The sequence below is a fragment of the Platalea leucorodia genome (genome assembly GCF_965183815.1).
Source record: "Platalea leucorodia genome assembly, chromosome: W".
NCBI classification, from domain to species: domain Eukaryota; kingdom Metazoa; phylum Chordata; class Aves; order Pelecaniformes; family Threskiornithidae; genus Platalea; species Platalea leucorodia.
In genome coordinates, this window is record NC_138859.1 from 45,302,417 (window position 1) to 45,322,621 (window position 20,205).

Genomic DNA, 20,205 nt, shown 5'->3' on the forward strand with positions numbered 1-20,205 from the left:
GCCCCGTCCCGCCGGGGGAGCGGGCTGTCACGGGCCGGGCGGCCCCGCCGGTACCTACCTGAAGTAGTAGACATCGCTCTTGCCGGCGCTGAGGCCCGACTTGCGGATCACCTCTTCCTTCTTCCAGCCCGGGGGCAGCGCGGGGCAGTCCATCCTGCCCTGCTTCTCCATGCACCGGGCGCGGGGCCCGCGGCGGCGGCGGCGGCGGCGGAGGAGGAGGGAGGAGCGGGGAAGGGTCTCGCCCGGCGCCCAGCCCCCGGCGCTCCCAACAACAGCGTTATTGTTCCCGGACGCGGCCGGGGCCGGGACCCCCTGGCGATGGCGGCCGCGGCGCGGTGCTCGGCGCCAGGAGCGCGGGCTGCGCGCGCAGCCGGCGGAGCGTTCGCCCGGCGCCCGCTTCCGCGGCCGAGCCCCGGAATCCGTGTCAGCGGCCTAGAGGGGCCAGAGCGGCCACCCCCGCCGACCATAGAGAGAGCGCCGTAGGCGGGACAGAGCGGCCGCGGCGGGGCCGGCGCCGGAGCGGGCCGGGGCGCGGGCGGCCATCGGCGGCGTCCGGGCAGCCGCGCCGGGAGGGAGCCGCGCCGGGAGGGCGAGGCTGGCGGAGCCCCGGAGCGGAACGGCGCCGGCAGGTGCCGGGGCCGGGGGAACCCGCCCGTCACGTCCCCGCGGCGGGAGGGAGAGCGGGGCCCGGCGGCTGCGGGGCCGCGCTGGGGACGCGCTGCGGGGCTGGAGCCCGTCGGGACGGGGACAGGAGGGGACCTGCGCTGCCCCACGCCTGAATGCACCCATTGTCCTCTGCGAAGTGTCGGTGAACAAAGCACCCCCCGGCCCCCCGCCTCCACTTTATTCGTGTGCTCTGCGCTCCAGCCGCCGCGATGCCTCCCCTCACCGGGCTGAGTCACAACCCCCGGGACCCGCGGGTCCGCCGAGCACCGCGAACTCCCCGCCGGACCCCCGGCAGTCCCGTCAGGGAACCGCCGCTTGCCGGCGGCCAGAGCGCGTCCCCGCAGGGCCGCGTCCCCCTGCCCCCGCTCCCTCCCCCGCAGACCCGGCCGCCCTCCCGCGGCGTCCCCCGGGGCCGGGCTCGGCGGCCTCGCAGCCCGCAGGCGCCCGGCGGAGGCCCCGGCCCCCTCCCCCTCCGCCCCCGCGTCGGCGCTAGGACCTGCGCGGCGCGGGCGGCCGCCGCCTCCTCCGCGGGGCGGGCGCGGGGCGGGGGGAGCGGCGGGAGCGCGGCCGTCCCCGCCGGCGGCGGCGGTTGCAGGGAGCGGCTCTGCGGCGGCGGCTGAGTCAGCCCCGAGGCGGCATGGAGCCCTTCCCGCCGCCCACGGAGGAGGACGACGAGGAGGAGGACTGGCTTCGCCCGCAGCCGGGCGGCGGGGCCGCCCCGCCCGCCCCGTGTGAGCGCGGGCCGCGGGCGGGGAGCGATGGCGCCGGCCGCTGAGGGGAGCGCGGAGCCCGCGTCCCGCCGGGGCTCCCCCGCGGGCGGCCGCGGTCTGGCGGGGCCCGCTCCGCTCCGAAGGGCTGCGGGGCGGGGGGGGGGGAGCTCCGCGGCCCGGGCGGGGGGGGCGAGGGAGGCGGCGTCGCCCCGCCGGGATGGCGGGGGGCGGCCGGGCCCGGACCGCGGCGCCGCGGCCGGGGCGGGCACAGGCGGGCCCCGCCTGGGAGCCGTGAGGGGGCCGAGCCGCTCCGGGGCGGGCAGCGCCCGCCTTTTCCTTTTTTAATTATTGCCGTGAGGCCGCTGGTAGCCGCGGTGCTGCTCCGCTGGGACCGCGGTGGACGCTGACAACGCCGCCCCCACAGCAGCACGCAGAGAGAGCGCAGGGTTTCGTTCGGACCGTGTCAACTAACTGGGGTTATTTGCAGCTTAGAAAAATAAAAACCTTTTTTTTTTTTTTTTTCCCTACATTTTCTTTTGCTTTGTTTAACTTGGCGGGCTTGTTTTCCTAGCGGGGTTTGCTGTTGGTGGGGTGGTGGTTTGCCATCTTCATTGGCCGCCCCTGGGAAAGGCAGATACAGCTATCTTAGCGGAGTTACAGATTATTTCACAGAAATATATCAAAAAGAAGTTTCAGTGTTCCACTGTGAAAGGATCAGTAAAGCGATGTTCTAAAACGGTTCCGTCAAAACCAAATAGAGCCTCTGAAAACCGGCGTGTTTAGTAGTAAGCCGAGTTGCTATGGATGCCTTACGCTCCTAAGTAATCCTAGAATTCACGCAGCGCTAGAATTAGTAGAAAACTTGTAAATTTTATATTCTTCTTGTAATATCTGTTTATTAGGAAGGCTTAATTTTAAAACAAGTTCGTTACGGCACATAGAAGGCGGCTAGTAATTTTTAAGCGGTTCGTTTCCTTTCCTTGCAGCAGGCCACAGCAAGCCTGCGTCGGGAAGGAGCGCAGCTTGCAGGGTGATCGTGCACGTTGACTTGGACTGCTTCTATGCACAAGTCGAAATGATCCGTAATCCTGAATTACGAGACAAGCCTCTAGGTACGAGTTACTTTGCTGTTAATTTGGGGATTGGGTGTATTCGGGCAGAAGAAACGAAGGACATGAATTCAAGATAAAATGCCTGTGTGGTGAGATACAGGCGGTCACGCCGGAGCTGTAACCGCATGCGGAGTGAACAAGGTGCAGCCTGGACTCCGTGTAGCTGTGACTCCAGGATTAATAAAGCCTCTTGAGCGCAAGTAGAGGCGCTTGCCGACGTGTCTGAGCAGCGCTGGGGATTGAAGGTGGTTTATAACGTACGTGGGCACAGGGAGGGCTGAGCTCCGCGGGTGAGCCCGAGCCCTGGGACAGAGTCATGCTTAAAGCATGCTTTGTTCCGTCCAGAAGTTAAGAACGAAGGCGAGGCAGCCAACAGTGTCTACGACCGGTGGAGAAAGCACATCGTAAAATGACTATGGCATAAAGAGCGCTTTGATGGGTCAGCTTGCCTGAAAAGGCCCCAAATTAAGAGCGATATTACAAGGGGAAAAAATATCTGTAAGGTGGTAAAATATTCTTACCGTCCAGCAGCGTGAATCAAGAGATCTGTCCTTCTCATCGTCTTGTCAAACAAGACTGCTGGGTGGGTCGGTTTGCTTGTTCTGCGACGTCGCGTTCTGATCCAAGCGTGCGCTTCCCGGTCTTGCAGTGACACGAAAGTACTGCGGTCTTCCGTGAAGTACCAAGAAACCTTGAAAAAAAACCATTTAACCTTTATTTTTAGGTGTGCAACAGAAAAACATCGTCGTTACCTGTAACTATGAAGCCAGAAAACTTGGAGTTAAGAAATTGATGTCTGTCAGGGATGCCAAGGAGAAGTGTCCTCAGCTGGTGCTGGTTAACGGCGAAGATCTGACTCCATACAGGGAAATGTCATACAAAGTTACAGGTACAAAATTAACGGTTTTTCAGTAGAGGACAAACGCTTTCTGTTAAACTCTGTGGGCACGTGCAGACGTGTGCAATAGTATACGGCATTTTTCTGCTCTAAAAGTTCTTATTAGGGTGAGCCTCGCGCCGTGGCGATAATACTTACAGTCGTACAACGTCGATATTTCATAAAACAAGCTGTCAGGCTTGGTTGCCGTCTGGGCCAGGCACTATAAACGTATCAAACTGATGTTCTGTGGGGCCTTATGCTGTGTTAGGATTATGCCCGCGTAGTTCTTTAGGAACAATTTTTCTTATTTAAATACTGACTGCAGTAACGTATTTCCAAATGTGAAGCTTTCGAGTGGGTGAACTTCTCCAGTGTCTCTGAATTAAACGATACGCCAGCATTGGCATTGATCACTGCTTTTATCATTAGCAGTGTTCGCAGGTGAAATAGTAATAACTTAAAGCCCACCTAGCTGGGAAACAATTTCCTTAGGAGAAAGTACCGCAGAGGTTAAGAACTCTTAATTTCAAAAAGAAATGAGGAAAGAAAGATTTGGGGAGAAGAAAAGCAGATGACAGGTAGTTGTGGGATGAAGAAATATTCCTCTTCTCCACCTTTGCTAAAATAAGGGCCTTATTATTTTATCTGGAAGAGAACAGTTTCTCTTCACGCTAGCATCCTGCTTGAATCCATGGGAGATCCGCCGTGGATTGATGCAGACGGGAAACCCTCAGGTTATTAGTTGTGTGCATGTTATCCTTGGCTATCTTTTCCTCCTAGAGTTGTTGGGGGAATTTTGTCCGCTGGTGGAAAGGCTTGGGTTTGATGAAAATTTTGTGGATATCACCGAGATCGTAGAGAAAAGACTAAAGCAGCTACAGCAAAGTGGAAGTTGCAGAGTCCGTGCGTCCGGCCACGTCTACAACAACCAAGGCGAGTTAAACATTCTTCACGTTGCAAAATACGGTGAATGCCGGTGAAGTTCAGTACAAAGTATTTGTCTAAGTATTGACCAGAGCTGAACAGCTGGAAACTTGTATTGCTCTGTGCTTGGTTTCTGTATTTGAGAGTGCGCGTTTCCCAAATGCTAATCAGCGCTCCAGCTAGATTGTACAAAAAATAAATCTCTGTGGTAGATAAGCATGCACAAGGATTTGAGAGAGCAGATTTTCATTGTCCCTTTTTTTTTTTTCTTTGAAGTAGTTTTACTGTAGTAAGACGCAGAATTTTGTTTCCGCTGGAATGTTGTTGTCAATTGGCAAAATTGTGTTTTTTCACGAATAAAAACCAAAAAACAGAGTAGGTTTTTGCTGTAGCCATTAGGAATAGATTTACTGAGACTGAAGTAGCTAACGGAGCTGCTTCGTACATCGGCAAATGTGAACGCAGTAGCTGTGCCGCAATACTCGTTTCATGCGCTAGGAAGGAAAGCGGTTGGTTTTTCCCTGGACTTTGAGTTATTTGCATGGTTTGGAGAGGAGGAAAATGCCTGAATAATCCTTTTCCTCCTTTGGCATTTGCCTGTCAGTAACAAAGGCTTAGCTGCAAGGCAGCCCTCGACGTTAAAGATTTGTAAATCTCTACTTCGGTGACATTGGTACAAGAATCTGTGATATTGAACATTTTTGACATCTCTTAATAGATTGTATTTTATCTTTAAACTACTCCCGAAACATTCCGCTTCCTGGACAGTATGCCCCTGGTTTGGGACAGCAGCAGGCTCCCTTTTAGCAGCGTTTTTGGGCGCTAGGAGTGAGGTTAAACTTGGATACAGAAGCCATGGCAATACCACTTGACTCCTGAGACCATCCTCTCTTGTACTGCTTTATGCAACGTAAAAAAGATCTAAATCTGGAGAATTAGCTAACTAGGTGCCTGTTTACATACTGAACACCGCTTGCTTTTTCTCTTGCAGCTATCAATTTGCAGGATACAACGCACGTGAGGCTAGTCGTTGGATCTCGGATCGCGGAGGAGTTCAGGGAAGCCATACGCGCGAGCCTGGGCCTCACAGGCTGCGCAGGAGTGGCCTCTAACAAATTACTGTCTAAACTGGTATCTGGGACCTTTAAACCAAATCAACAAACAGTTCTTCTGCCCGAGAGCCGTCAAGATCTAATACGCAGCCTTGATCACATCCAAAAAGTGCCTGGTAAGTACGGTGCGAGCGTAGACGGAGAGCGTGTTGGCAACTCTTAAGATGCTAAGAAGAAATACTGAAAAAATTATAGCTGAAATAATTTTAAAATCTAGTTCTCGCAAGCAGGCAGCGGGGTGTGCAGGTGTGTGTTTCGGGGGCTTTCTTTTTATTTCATAAGCTGTTTGAGTTTTGTTTAGCAGAAGGAATGAAAGGACTTTGGTTTTCTGAATTTTTGGTTGTGACATAAATGCGTTGCAGCGCTTCACAAGATACCTTCAGAAAGCCTAAAATCTCCGTTCGTTTTTACTGAAGCCCAAACATTGTGGTTGATACTAGGTTTTAAATAGAAACTTTTTTAAACTTGCTGACTGGAAACCTACTGGCAGTTATTAAAACAGACTATTGGAGCCTGAGAGAATACTCGGAGGAAGGACTTTTCCTAATTATTCTATGCTGACACCGCGCCGTTGGCCAGGAAGCGTTGGTGTGGGCTACCGGCGCAGGCAGACCCTTGCTGCGTCCCAGCGCGCCGTTTCTAGTGCCAGATTCTAAAACTCAAATGGAAACTCACCAAAAACGTTGCTGAAAAGCCTGCATGGCAGTAGCAAAAATAAGTGTCAGTACGTGGGTGGGCGTTTTATATGTATATGTATGTGTATTTTCACTTTTCTGTGTGTTTTTAATGCACGTTGTATTTAGGCATTGGCTACAAAACTACCAAACGCCTTGAAACGCTGGGCGTTAGGAACGTGTGTGATCTCCAAGCGTTTCCGTCTGCTGCGTTAGAGAAGGAACTAGGTGTTTCTATTGCTCAGCGGATCCAAAAACTCAGCTACGGAGAAGACGACTCCCCTGTGACTCCATCAGGCCCTCCTCAGGTACCGGTATCGTTCTGAAGCACTTTACACAGAGCAGTGTAAAGTTTTTAGGTTTTTTAGTTTTACACAGCTTTGCTGGACTAAGCAAAATGATGCATTTTTGTATGTATTCTCTAGTACTACTCCAATTAATGTATAATTCTCCTGGAATTTAGGTGAGCTCTGAGTGTCAAACGTATCTTGGTGTTAATTCTACACACTTAATTGTGATCCTTTCTTCCTTCTTCAGAATTTTGAAGTAAATGTAAAATTGAAAGGACTAACGTGGTTTTTTTTTTAGTCCTTTAGTGATGAAGATTCCTTTAAAAAATGTTCATCGGAGGTGGAAGTTAAAGAGAAAATTGAAGAACTGCTTCCTAACCTATTAGACAGGTGACTCTCTTCCCTAGCTCTTTTTGCTGACTGAACTTGTGATCCGAAGGGACTTGGAGCCTTTGTTAGGTTTGTTTCCTACTCTACATTTCTTCGCTCCGCAAAACGCCGCGTATAGGGACAGCCCCTGCCTCTCCAACTTCCCCTTTGCTCTCTTGTTCCTCGATTCACGGATTGTCCTGCTGTATTCCCCTGCTTTCCTCTGGCTGCCAGCCCTGCCATTCCTGTGCAGCCTCCCTGACAAAGATCTTCGCATATTCCACTTGCTAAGCCTTCTCTGTTGCTTTGGCTGCGCGTCGCAATATTTCGTGCGCCTTCACTGATCTCTGTGAAGGACCCTAGGTTTTCTTTCTCTCGCCATAAGTGACTTTCTCTACTCTCAGACCCTTGGTTATCGCCATTTACGCATGTCTGCTGTTTCACAGCTTATTTTTCTGTCAGTCTGAAAGAACATTTTCCTTTCTTCCTCCTTGCCTTGCCCTGCGAATCCAGGCAGCACCCAAACCCAAGATACTAGGCAAAAACACCAGGATGCATTTACTCACGTCTTGACTACTGTGACTTTCCTAGCCTCCCTTTCTATCCTGTGACTCCCTTTACTTAAATTAATAAAAGGGAATAATATTCTAGCAGCGCTGAACTGTGTTTCCTCTTCTGCCATGCTTCAACGTCTGATTTTTGAAACCCTCTTTGTGTCAGTCCTGAATAGCCTTTGTGTCCCCCCATTAGTTTTTTATTTTTATTTGTTTTTCTCTAACTATTTTCATATTCTCCGCATGCCTCTCCAAGCCTTAAAATAATCTACAAGTCTTAAAGGTTTTCTGTCCCCACATCGATGGAAGTTTCACAACACATCTATCCATTTTAGTTATTCACGTTGTGGGCAAGCAGTCTTTTGTCTGCATCTCAGACGCTGCGCAGCAGTCACAAAACTTGAAGCGAGGCTCTTTGTCCTATCTCGTTTACAACATGGAGAGTTGAGAAATTATTTCTTTTTTGTAGGGAAAATACCTTCTCCGTGCCTTTTGGAGGGGGAAAGAAACAATTATATACTTTGCTTCTTACCCTTCATCCAAAAGCCAGCTAACCTTTTGCTGCTGAGGTGGGGATGTTTCCTAGCAAAGCAGAAAGAAGAGCTAAAAGCTGAGGGTTAGACGGGGTGTAACTGCAAAGACTGTACTACTTTGAACGTATTAAATATTGAAACGGGGCGGTATTGCAGGCTGACCCACTTAATTTTCACATTCGTTTCAGTTGAAGGCTCTCGGAGACGGTATTCACCTTGTATTGAACTTTTAACTTCGGGGTAATTAAGGGAACAGCTAGGACCCAAAGTTCCCTGTAGAATCAGTGGAGTAAAGCCAGAAGCCGGGAGAGATCTGTAACATTTAATTTAAGTGACTTGGTAACCTAGACGCTGTGACATTGCCACAGACCCTCTGTAAAACACTCGCAGTAACGCTTACTGCTCTGCGCGCGGTACTGTTTCGTAGGATACACAAAGATGGACGGCAGCCGCACACAGTGAGACTGACCATACGCCAGTTCTCCTCAACCGATAAATGGTTTAATCGGGAAAGTCGTCAGTGTCCTATTCCACCTCATCTCAGTCAGAAATTTGGAAAAGGTAAACTTAGACTTTTTGAAAGTATCAACTCTGTGCTGCTACCACCTAACTTCTCTGTAAAATTCCGTTACTTAATGTCATGATAATATTCCCTACGCTTAATATTTGGAAACTTTTCCGTTACTTGTAGTGGATGTATCTTGATGAGATACGCTAAAAACGTACAGAACGTCACTGTCGGGATAACTTCTATGTTACTACCATGTTTAACCCCGTCTGGCTGGATTCCTGGCAGTACATTTCTTGGTGGGGAGGGAAAGGGCGACTGGGGGCTGCTTCCCAGATTAATCTGCTTTTCTCTGTTAGGGATTTGAATTCTGTTCTCAGTTTTATTATGTAATAAAATGTCTCTTTGAGGTACCTCTGAAAATTAATAACATCAAGGCTCTGATCCTTCTCAGACCTAAGCTTTCCACCCAGCAATTGCAATTCATTTGACACCTCGTTTCGATTGGGGTGAGGAAATAAATCTGAATCACTGCTGTGTCAGCACCCAGCATCGCCGTTCCCCGACTTTGATTCCCAAATTACTTCTCACAGTCCCGGAGAAGCTATCGAAAATCTGGGTAGCTTCTCACTTCAAAATTGCTACTGGATTTCTACATCGGAGGAGACTAACGACTACTGTCAGCTCATAGTCACGCGAACACCAATAAACCATGCTGTTCTTACCGGCGTCGGGGTAATGTTATGTACTGCGTGGCCCGGGGAAGGCCATTTTCGGTAGAATTAGATCATTTTTTGTATCTATTCCCCTTGGCTTGTGTTCTGTAATTCTTCTTTTCTAACCTAAGTACATATTCTAAAGTAATCTTCACAGGTGAGACATTCAGCATTTTTACTGGAGGACGGGGCAGATTAACAAAAACAATAACTTAACAACAATATTGACAGATTATTTTGGAAGCCTTTAGCAGTGTTTAGAGTTGAATACTTCAGGAATTCATGTTTTGGGATGAATAAAGGTTTCCTTAGTGTATATAGATGGAGTTATAAATATTCTGATATTGCTAAGAATAACACTGTATTTTCAACTTCATAGATTATGGCCCATCTCTTATTTTCTGTGTACGTGCAAAACGATGAAAGTTCAGAATGTGAAGTTCGAAGTTTGCCTTTGCACTTTGCTATTTAAATCCACCTTAGTCACTTTTGATTACATACATCGCTTTTTCCCCCCCCCTTTTTTCTTTCAGAAAGCAGCAACGTTCTCTCCCCATTGGTTGACATACTAATGAAACTCTTCCGAAAGATGATAGATGTAGATCTACCATTTCATCTTACCCTTTTGAGTGTCTGCTTCTCCAACCTCAAAGATCTTCCTAGCAGCAAGAAAGGATCGATTGGTTTCTATCTCAAGCAGATGTCACCACCATCAGGCTCTGGGAAACGTGTCCGGGTAAGCTGAAAGATACTGAAAACTATCTGCAGATAAGAAAATTCTGAGTTATTTCTGTCTTTGTTATATAGATTTAAACCTGAACTGCTTTCGGATCAGTAGTTTTATTCACCTGGTGAAAATGAAGATTTCTTTGGAGTCTTCTGAGCAGGGGTTAACTTGTTTGCTTGCTTTCATTAGGCAGGCTGCTTCAAAGAGGGTTAGTACTGTCTTGAATGGGACAGCAAGCCCCTTAACTGAAGGGGACAGAATTCACTGAGGGAGAAAGCCAAACTTAGGTCTTGTAAAAAACAGAATTTGGCTGTTCGTTCCAGCAAGATCTGCCCTTTGTTTAGCATTTGCGGAACAACAGGCCACTTACTCAGATGTTGTCACACTGAAGCATCTTCTACCTTAGCCTAAAATCTCCTTAAAGTTGCTTGTGATTTACCTTGTTGCTTTTATTAAGATACTTTCACAGTGATTAGAGATACTTTCACAGTGATTATTTACCTTCCGGTGCATTCTCGAGTCTCCCTGTTCAGACGAGAAATTAATCAAAGATTTGATTCCGTACTGGCCACCAGCACTAGCTTCTGATCTAGCGCTAGCTTCTAATTCCCGCTCGGAATTGAACAACTCTCCTACCTCCCAATTGCATATGCTAGACAGCGTAAAAGCCGTCCGTGGAAAGGCTGCTAAGTATTCCCAAAGACGCCTTCAGTACATAGCACAGAGACTTAGTAACTTCAAAATTAAGTTGTGTGATGGATTTACTCTTTCTGTCTTGACGCAGCAATTTTGCGTATTGATAAACTTGCCTGTTTCTCAGCTGCTCAGGACTATGAGGGATAACATCATATTGTGTATTCTAAAGCTCCACCGAGTTTTAAAGCAATAAAATGTAACTTCAAGGTATTTGCGACTGTAAAATAAGAAAAGGATTCCTACGTGGATGTACTTTTTAAGGTCTATGTTTGAAAATAAGATTTAAGAAACCACTACCCATCATAAGGGAAAAAAAAATTACTGTCTGTTAAGGAATAATTTGAAGAACTTGCTGTTAGTAAAACAGTGCTCGGTAACTAGTAGATGACACAGAACATACTTGGGCTTTTCCATATGTTTTTTGCCACAGGACGCGGAAGAGGTCTCACAAGGTGAGGGAAGTGCTTCTTGGAACCAGAACTGCAAGAGAACCGGCACTACAAAAACTAGGAGACTTTCCGAGGAAAAGAAAAGCCATATAAAAAAAGCAGGAATTCCTGACTTCCCATTTCATTTGTCTCCTGATGATATTGACCAGGAAGTCTTCAGGGAACTTCCAGAAGATATTCAAAAAGAACTTATTTCTGAAAAACCAGCAGCAGTCCCTACTGAGAACGTTTGGGGTCAGCCAGCAGGATGTTTTGCGGAAGAGGGACACAGCACTTCCCCAGATTCCGAGGGCCTGAACAGCGACAGGCACTCCGCAGGGCGCAGTACGCATCTCCCGGCCGCTCACGGATCTGCGGCCGCTCTGGCAGACGGCTCCAGGGCCGGTTGTTCTTCCGAGCGTGCCAGAAGCGCACTGACAAGCAGCGGTACGGAAAACCAAGCTACCGCCCCTCTGAACTTTGGAGGGAGAGATCTGTCATCCCCAGAAGCTGGAGCCAGCCAAACTGTTCGGCCTGTCGCTCTCGCGGATAAAGATGAGCCGGCCTTTGAAACACCTCCTGAGGCTAAGACTCACGGTACGCAAGCAGGAATTGTATTTCCTCCGCAGGTTGACACAAAGACTTTTTATGAACTGCCTGCAGATGTGCAAGAAGAACTACTAGCTGAATGGAAGAGTCGGGAACCTGTGTCCAAGGCTTCTACGGATAAACCCCCTGAAAAGCCTAAAACAAATAAAGGAAGAAGGAATACAGCACCCTGTTTATCACAGTCTAACAATTTGCTAAGATACTTTAAACCACAGTGAAACATTTTTCGTAACACTGATGCTGTAAGCATCGGCGCTTGAAGGCACTTTAGTTGTGAAAAGCTTACTGTAAAGATGTGAATATTAAAAATCTATTTTGACAACTTTCGACATAGAACCTGCTGGTGACTCTGTTTAAGTAGTAATTAGTCTGTTATTTTTCTTTCTTATAAATTGACATTTATCTGATGAATCTTTAGTTGTCCTAAAAATATAGTATGCAAACATATTTTAGTATTCACTATTAATACGTTAACACGCTGACTGGGGGAAGGAATTTTTACTTTAATTTTCATTGAGTTATACTATGTATGCAGTTAATTGTTTCTAACAGCTTGCGAGGGGATTCAGCAGAGAAGATGAAAGCGATTTTCCCACTGTTCTTTAATTTGCGCCACTGTTTCTGCAATTTGTAATGGAAATTCGCGTGGCTACCGCTATTTCCTGCAGTTAACTCGTAACTAGAGGTACCAGAAATCCGAAGGGGGAATGGGAAACCTGACTTCCAAATGAATCGTGTCACCAGCTTGCTCCTGGAAGTCAGTCAGCATAGAAAAATGGCTTAGGTTTGGTGCTCAGGATGCAGAAAATGACAAACAACTCTGTGTAGAAAGAGCAGCTTTTAATGAGATGCTATATACAAATTCGTCAGGCTTTTCTTCAGATATTTAATTCCAAAACAGCGAAATAGTTGCTAATTACACTTGCACACTTCGAGTTAATAAACACGTTTAAAGCCTCTAGTACACAAGATGTTTGCTTGTTTCAGTCAAGAGCACATAATTGAGGTAAGAATTTATCAAAGTGTGTTTAAAGCAAAATATTTTATGGCAAAATAGTTGACTACTGTATTTTAACATTGCTATAATTTATATCACCAGATTCTCATGTGTGTATATATATATTCTCTGCATATAAAGTGCAAAAATATTACAAAACATCACCTGATTACACTGAAAGCGACATCCTGTACTTCGAGGGCACTTCAGTGTCAATTCTTGCATCATCCCCAAGAACAGAGAAAACCAGCATTCACCATTTTAACAGTTAAGCTTTACGCATTTCCATATAAACCACAATTAAAAGAAACTTCATCATCTACTTTAAAAATGAATCCAAGTAAAAGATGCACGTGACTTTAAGCGCTTATTATTTTCCACTTACGTTTAATTACGGTCTTTCAAGCTTTTCAGTCCAGCTCTCGTGTCGGTGATTAAGTTTATGAGAGTAGTAGGTAATGCAGTCTCCACCACAGAACAGGGCAGCATTCCTCCTAGTTCTGGCTGAATGAATACAACGAGCTTGGAGTGCGCCGGATTCCTGGGGTGGAAGGAGCAAAATCCTTCGGTTACCACTCGTTCCTCTTGCTGTGAAAGAGGACAACTGAGTAACCAGAGCTGCCGATAGAAGGGGGCTTGAAATACTCACTCGGGCAAAGGCGAGCACACGTATCCGCAGGGATTGTTATAGCCTCGGACACAAGAGGGAGTCGGAGGGCAGCCGGAGTATTCCACGCTGACAGCTGGAAGTCACCCCACACAAAAAGCAAAATGGAACGCTGTTTAGAGACGTCAATCGTACGACTCAAAGCTCCCTTTGAAAAACAGACCACTCTGACTGCTGTAGGATAGCGCAAGATCTCGCAATATGGTCACTGGCGTGTTTAGCAATTCCGTTCTGTACGCAGAACGCCTACAGGACATTAAATATTTGTGCAAGTCATTCAATACATATAAAAGTTTCTATAGATGTTTGGGCAGGTATACCCCAAAGTATTATCCTTCAGACGTGATGACACGCACCTAAGCGCTGAGGTGTGGCTTAGTTCTGGACAAAGAAGTCAGTTTGTCAGCAGATGTCATTAATTAGTAAATGCAATCCCAGAGAAGAGGAGGAAACTGCTGCGCACACACACAGCAGTCGTTAGGAGGGGTTGTTTTCTTTAGTTAGCCATTACTTTCGCATAATAAAAGTATTGTAAGAGTATGGCTTGAAAAAAAAACGATAGGTCAGTAAAGTCCCAAGATAAAAAATGATGTTTTCTGCCACGTGCTAAGATGCAGACAAAGGCAAAAGATCAGCGCGGAAATGAAGCAGCAGTGAGGTGTTTTCCTGGCTGGCCATACAGTCGTAGTTATTAATCATTTTACGTTTTGTGTAAGTGTACAGAGCCAAACTCAAAGAGAATCAAATGCGGAGCAAATGAGCAGGTTTGGTCAGAGAGCAGCGTATTAGGCAAGCAGCATTCGGCCAGGAAGCCACCCGAGTACAGAAAAGTGTTATTAAATAAACACTGAATGGATATAGTGAAATAATAAATTCTAGCTTCCTCATACTACTGCATTGTTTTCGATTTTTCCAATAGAGGCATAAGAGGAGACTAAACAAAGAACACCGTATTTTCGTTGAAGATCAATTTTGATAGTTTCAGTATTAAAAACCAGCTTTGTTTCGGGGATAAGCAGGCGGGGACGGTTAACATCAGTAAGACGGCAGACGGAGCAAGGTACTCCGTACTGCGATTAGGCTGCGGAACCTATTCCTCAGCCATTCACCTTAGGATTTCCAGAATGCAGCCAAAATAGGAAAACATGCAGTAGTTACACGCAACTTACAGTTAGTTGTAAGGATATCACCAGGATATGGTTTAACATGCAGCAGGTCAACAAAATCTCTTGATGAAATCAGGCCCATGCCATAACTGTGCGTTACACTGTGGTATATACCCGTGTCCTACAAGTAAGTAGAAGTAATTTTTTGAATTAATATGGAAGAAGCCAAGTTTTATTTAATTGGCAAAGCAGCATTACGTGTTGAATAATGAGAATGTGGCAAAACTGGATTCCTGTTTTTAAGGTGAGAGTCCTCATATCTTGTTAGGGCTGAACTAACACGAGAGTCATGAAAGGGATCTTCCACCTTTGCCTCTCTGCGTTAGATCGCACATTGTGTTCTAGGACAAAGCCGTATCATCTCTTCAACCAAATCGGTTCCAAAAAAGGCAAAGAAGGTAGGGTTGGACGTCCCACCACATCCTACCATCTGACCAACTCTAGCAGATCCAGGCAGAGGAAAGGGAGAGGTTCAGGGAAGACAAAAAGGGGAGGATATTTTTTTTTTCTCGTTTAGGGAATACTTTTTATACACTTGAGTCATTCATACATGCGTAATATGTTCTGAGGCCTCTCTCGAGTGGTTAGATCAAAGCCAGCTAACACAGAACTGATATTCTTCATGGGAATTCAGAGTTCTGGGTTTCCAGAGCGCCTGAGACAAAGCCCCAAGCAACTGGAATTCAGCATCAGTTCCGTTTCCATGCTGCCCTTGACTTTGGGGATTTTTTTTTTAAGTTGTGTAAGCCATGCTCACTGTGAGAAGGGAGCTTTCCCTACGTCTTGTTGGGATTGCAGGGTCTCCATCTCACCCTGCTCTTGTTGGAGACTTCTGTTGTTTCCCACGGACCGAATTCTTGGCGTGCTTGAGGACATTTATTTCGCAATAAATACTTAACTCCTAAGGGGAGGGACACGTTTCATACCCATTTCACATAAGCAGCAGGTTTAGAAGTTATTACCGACCCAGAAAGAGCTTTCTTTGTCCCAGTAGAGGTCTTTTTAGTCACCATACTTCATACAGAAACCGTTAAAATAAAATCTTCGCATTAAATTATCGTATTACCTGGTCAATCCTTTCTAACAGCTTGTAAGACTGTAACGCTTTGTCCCATTTGCTTCGATATTCAGGAAGATACATAAAAGGAATAATTTTACTAGGGACTTCCTTAATTATCCCTTCTCCACGGTATCTAGATTGTATAAAAAACAGATGTTGAATTCACATTTCTGAATTGGAAAAATAAGTTATACAATGATAAGCATCTAGCAGTTGGGGATGCCAGGCTATAATGAGGTAAAGCGCACGAATGTGATTGCACTTGACGGATTGATTAAAATTCAAGTAGTAATAAGAATTCTTATTCCGTAACTGATTTTTGAGACCATTACATTCTTGACACCGTACATTTTAAATGAGTTATTTGTGAGCTATTAGCTAGGAACCTGCTCATTTAAATATATCCAATTAATCTATTTATTTTTCCTATACAGATACTTTCAATCCATTTTGACACTGATTGCAAATCTCCTCGCTATTTATGAACTAGTACGTTCTGGCACTTCTCCAGCTTTGGTTCATAATCTTCTGAGGAGTTCAAGGGAAAGTTCACAGAAGGGAAGAGGGGCCCCTCACAAGGAAATAGGAAACTCCTGTAACGCTGGGAACTGCTCGCTGATGCTGACAGTTCTCACACCTAGTTCCTGGAGAAACTGTGAATCACGATGATAAGGGCTCACTGACAGCAATTAAATGCAAAGGTGAAGGATGCCGCGTGACAAGAGATGAGCTCGACGGAGACTATGCTTGCAAACAGCTCAAGAAACACGAAATCAGATTTACAGCCCCTGCTGATGCACGAGCGTTAAGTCAGAAAGGGCGAAGACAGCCAAGCTCAAACCCAAGCACAGAGGCCCTGGAAGATCACGGGTCTGTTTCTTCACTCCGCAACAACTCCTGTCACCACTTACTGCCTTGGTGGAGTGAGCGCAGCGTGGGCGTATCTGACTACTCCAGAAACTCGCTTCGCCGCTGACTACAGCTGGTCCGATGGTGATGGAAAACATTTTAATGCCTCCTCAAAAACAGCCAACGTAAGCTGTGGCAGGACCAGTTAAAACCGGCATATTAATATTTGGATACACCCTTTATTGCCGTAACTCCCATGAATTTATGTTTACCGATCTCCTAAGCAGCTCTCGCCTGCATCCTGTAATATCTTCTCTCCTAAACTCAGTGTGAGCTGTTAATCAGGAGGACTTCCTCTAGGCCAGGCTTCTGAAAGACACAGCTGCTAGGATAAAAGAAAGGGCACGCTTGTGAAAAAGCTGCCTTCCCAGTTTTTACAGGGGATTATTGAGAACACTGGAAAAAGAGGAAGTAAGCCTGGTAAAGACCGCTTGGATCACCAAACCTAGTCTCACTAGCTTAGACGAACTGAAAGACATACCTCATTGTCGTTCGCGAGCTTAGGTGACATAATTCCAAACAAAATCCTGTTCACCCTTGAACAATCACCTTAATGCTGCCCTGAACTCTGCTGAAAATATTTCACCTGACGGAAGCAAGGATCTCTATTGCTTTTCACTACCAGATCCCACACAGATTTCTTCTAGCGAGTAAAGTAAACTGTTAATACTCCTGCCAATTAAAAGAGAATCTGGCATTTGTGATATGCAGTTAATAAATATTCAGTGTCAAACTGAAAATGCGAACAGCTATACTTTTGCTCCTAGGAACAGCTAGTATTCCTTCACAAAAGACACGCCACGGACCAGTCCTGCTTGTCAATGTGACAAAGATTTGTACAAAAATAAATGAATTAAAGATTCTGGCTCCCCGTACCAAAGGGCAGAAAGCACAACGATGCTTCTCCTAGCTGCAAAGGCCTCGCTGTGTACAGATCTGAGTACAACTGAAAACGGCTTCGTGCTTGATTGAGACTATAACCTATCTTTTTTCCTTCACAGAAATAAATCAGGCGCATTCTTATGAATTCTAAGCAACCAGACTCTCACTCCTTCACATCCACCTGTACTGAAATAAGATCTGAATTACAATAATAATGCCACATACAAAGTATGCAAATTCTTATTAAGATAACAGTACTTTTCACGTATTCTAATGAAATATTACAGCTACTTTCCATTAGAATACTGTAGATTAATTCTTCTGTAACACTAGTGATATAGCATTGTCTTCTGTAATTATTGCCTTCTCTGCTCAAACCTTCAGACATAATTAGAAAACAAAGCAAGACTTTTGGATTTAGAATACCACTAATCACAGACACCTCATCATATTGAGAACAAAAAAGAACGAGACGCAAATTGTCTCTACTGCCTACCTGTCTAGATTGTTATTTAATATAATTTAATACCCATTAGGCATTTTAATAATATATTTAAAAAAAACAAAACAGGGAGAGGTTAAGGACATCTTGCAAGTGTCCTCTTTTCCCCTGCTTTTGCACACTTCTCTTCAGTGAGATTTTTTTTTTCTTTCCCCTGGTTTAATGAGCTGAATCGGCTTGGTAAACAATCAGCTGAGTGCCGCCGCCACCATAAATGAGAAGCAGGATGGCAGAGCCAGGAGAGGAGGAAAATAAAGAGCAGGGCCAACGCTATCAGTGACAGCAAGCTATGAAATCAGCTTCGTCTGCCTCGCCTAACTCCACCCTTTGGGCCAAATCGAGCTGCTTAACAACAGCGCGGAATTCATCGCTCAGGAGAAGGAAGGACAGATGAAGTGGCTGCTCCAGAGATTATATGACCTTCTTCTTCTCAGTACAGTTAATTCAGTTTCAGGTGCCAGAAAGAAAAAGGTACAAAGGACAGATAAGGTAGAGCGAGAGCGTAAGCACGTCTGCATGTGTAAGTATCAGTCATTTCACAATTCATTCGTTTCACGTTTTGCCAATACTGCAACTCCATATCTACTTATTCCACATTAGTAAGTGTTATATAGTATTCAGTTTTCATAGCACATCTGATGGCACTTGGGAAATCCACCTCTCGTATTCCAGCCCTACTGCTGACCCAGTGTAACCACAGCGCAAAATCTTCTCTACAGCTAACAAAACTAAACACTTTCATGAAGGGCAGAACGTGGTTAACTTCTCCATTTCAATCTTGGGTGTAGCTGTTCAAAAAAGATGTTGTTATTCATTACAATGACAAACAAAATGTAAATACTTACATATTTCCTGCATACTCTTTTGAAGGCTTTGAAGAAACTGTAACATTTTTCTCAAAGTAGAAAAAGGAAAAATAAAAACTTAGCAGTTGATAACTGAGCAGTTGATAAAGAGCTGTCAACTAATATTTAAAGGAAAACAGTTTTAAACACTTTTTGCAACAAAATATTTAATAAAAATAACTTTATAAACAATATTTACTAATATTTTCTTACTGAAACTTTTATCACTCTCCATCCTGAAGCATCTTGACTGTATGATAAAATTTTTTCTGAAACTTCATCTGTAATTTTCTTATAGTCCATTTATCTGTGAAGATTTAAAAGCAATTTGCTGGTACATGATAAAAGCATTCCTTAAAGAGCAAAAAAACATAGGTCTCGTTCCTGTATTCTTTCCACGAGCTTCAGTATACGTTAGCTGAGTATTTCTATCAAATGAACTTTTTACTCATCATATTCAATTTCAGAAAAAGACAGTCTTTATCTATACAAAATTCTATAATTGACTTCCAGTCTGGGCTACTGAGAAGTAGCCATTGGTGTGGATCTTGAGAATGAATTACAGCATCTAGCGAGACACTCTATTCATTCCATATTAAATCCATCATTACCCCACGTTAAAATTTCCCCTCCTTATACAGTTTATCACCTGAGAGTCTGATTCTGCCATGATTTGCTAAAGTCATTAGACTAGTAGCCAAACTGCGTAGTTAAAACAGGCTTGAACAATGGAAGAGAGATTTTTCTTACATCAGAGCTTTATGCAACCATCGTTGTAGGCTGCGTTACTGTGGAAACTCTTTGGCAAGCGAGAGGCCTGGCTCTAGCGATAAATAGTGCAGCGGCAGGGTTGCAGAAGCCGCCCTCCGCCCAGCCCAACCCAGCCAAGGCTGCCATCTCCCTGGGCTGGAACTCCGTGCCTCCGGCCCTTTCTCCCCCCAACACGCTCAGTGTCTCTCAGGGAGCTCTTCTTTCTCCTAAGAACATCAACTGCGGTTCTCAGGCCAAGAGCGTTGGACCAGTCTCTCACTGGAGACCGGCTCCGTGGACCAGTCTCTCACTGGAGCGCTGGACCAACACTTCTGGACCAGCCTCTCACACGAAGTTCACTTCACACCTCAGCCTTTACGGGGCTGCCCCGTGTAACCGGTTGCACAGCCTTGTCCGGTGCTACCTCAGTGACACCCTGTGGAGGTCAGGCAGGGGCTCGGCTTGCGCCCCCGAAGGCGGGCTGCCCGCCGAGGGCTCGGGCAGAGCACATCGCACACCCTCGGGCGGTGGGCTGGCCGGGCCCACCGGCGCACACAGCCCCGCACCCAGCTGGCAGGCCTGGCCGGCGGCACCCCCGCGGAGGCGCGGCCAGGCGAGGGCCGGCGGACACCCCACCCGGCAGCCCCGCTCCTCGCTCTCCCCCAGAGCCGGCGGCCCGGGCGAAGCGGCGGGCGGGCTGCCGCACCAGCGGGGGCTCAGGGCGGGAGGAAGAGGAGACGGCAGCGGCGGCTCGCACTCACCTCAGCGGCGCGGCACGGAGCGGAGAGACCGGCGCCTTCCCGCCTCCCCGCCGCGGGGCACGCCGGGAGTTGTAGTCCCGCCTAGCGCCGCGCCGGCCGCCCGCCTCCGACTACAACTCCCGCAGGGCCGCGCGGCCGCCCCCGCGCCTGCGCGCCGC

At 46.7% G+C, this 20,205-nt stretch overlaps 3 protein-coding genes across 3 annotated transcripts in view; 1 reads left to right on the top strand and 2 right to left on the bottom strand.

Annotated features, from left to right (window-relative positions):
• The window catches only part of LOC309601813 (methyl-CpG-binding domain protein 2), a 41,303-nt gene extending 40,988 nt beyond the window's left edge, over positions 1-315 (bottom strand). Inside the window, exon 1 of the mRNA XM_082334962.1 lies at positions 59-315. Within this exon, the coding sequence (XP_082191088.1) occupies positions 59-171 (113 nt within the window). The 5' untranslated portion in view covers positions 172-315. The remainder of the gene's footprint in view (positions 1-58) is intronic.
• Positions 316-1,241: 926 nt separating this feature from the next.
• Positions 1,242-12,878, top strand: LOC309601812 (DNA polymerase iota-like). The gene is made up of 10 exons (XM_082334961.1): positions 1,242-1,397; positions 2,363-2,488; positions 3,213-3,377; positions 4,149-4,301; positions 5,284-5,520; positions 6,208-6,386; positions 6,667-6,758; positions 8,252-8,385; positions 9,582-9,784; positions 10,902-12,878. The coding sequence occupies exons 1-10, from the start codon at positions 1,304-1,306 to the stop codon at positions 11,724-11,726; spliced, it is 2,208 nt and encodes a 735-aa protein (XP_082191087.1). The 5' UTR covers positions 1,242-1,303; the 3' UTR covers positions 11,727-12,878.
• LOC309601814 (stAR-related lipid transfer protein 6-like) lies at positions 11,565-20,085 on the bottom strand. The gene is made up of 8 exons (XM_082334963.1): positions 20,048-20,085; positions 18,750-18,843; positions 18,537-18,586; positions 15,405-15,531; positions 14,342-14,459; positions 13,155-13,248; positions 12,891-13,046; positions 11,565-11,643 (listed from the first exon to the last, which is right to left on the bottom strand). Exons 2-7 carry the CDS (start codon positions 18,837-18,839, stop codon positions 12,893-12,895), a joined length of 633 nt encoding a protein of 210 aa, XP_082191089.1. The 5' UTR covers positions 18,840-18,843; positions 20,048-20,085; the 3' UTR covers positions 11,565-11,643; positions 12,891-12,892.
• Between the last annotated feature and the right edge of the window lie 120 nt (positions 20,086-20,205).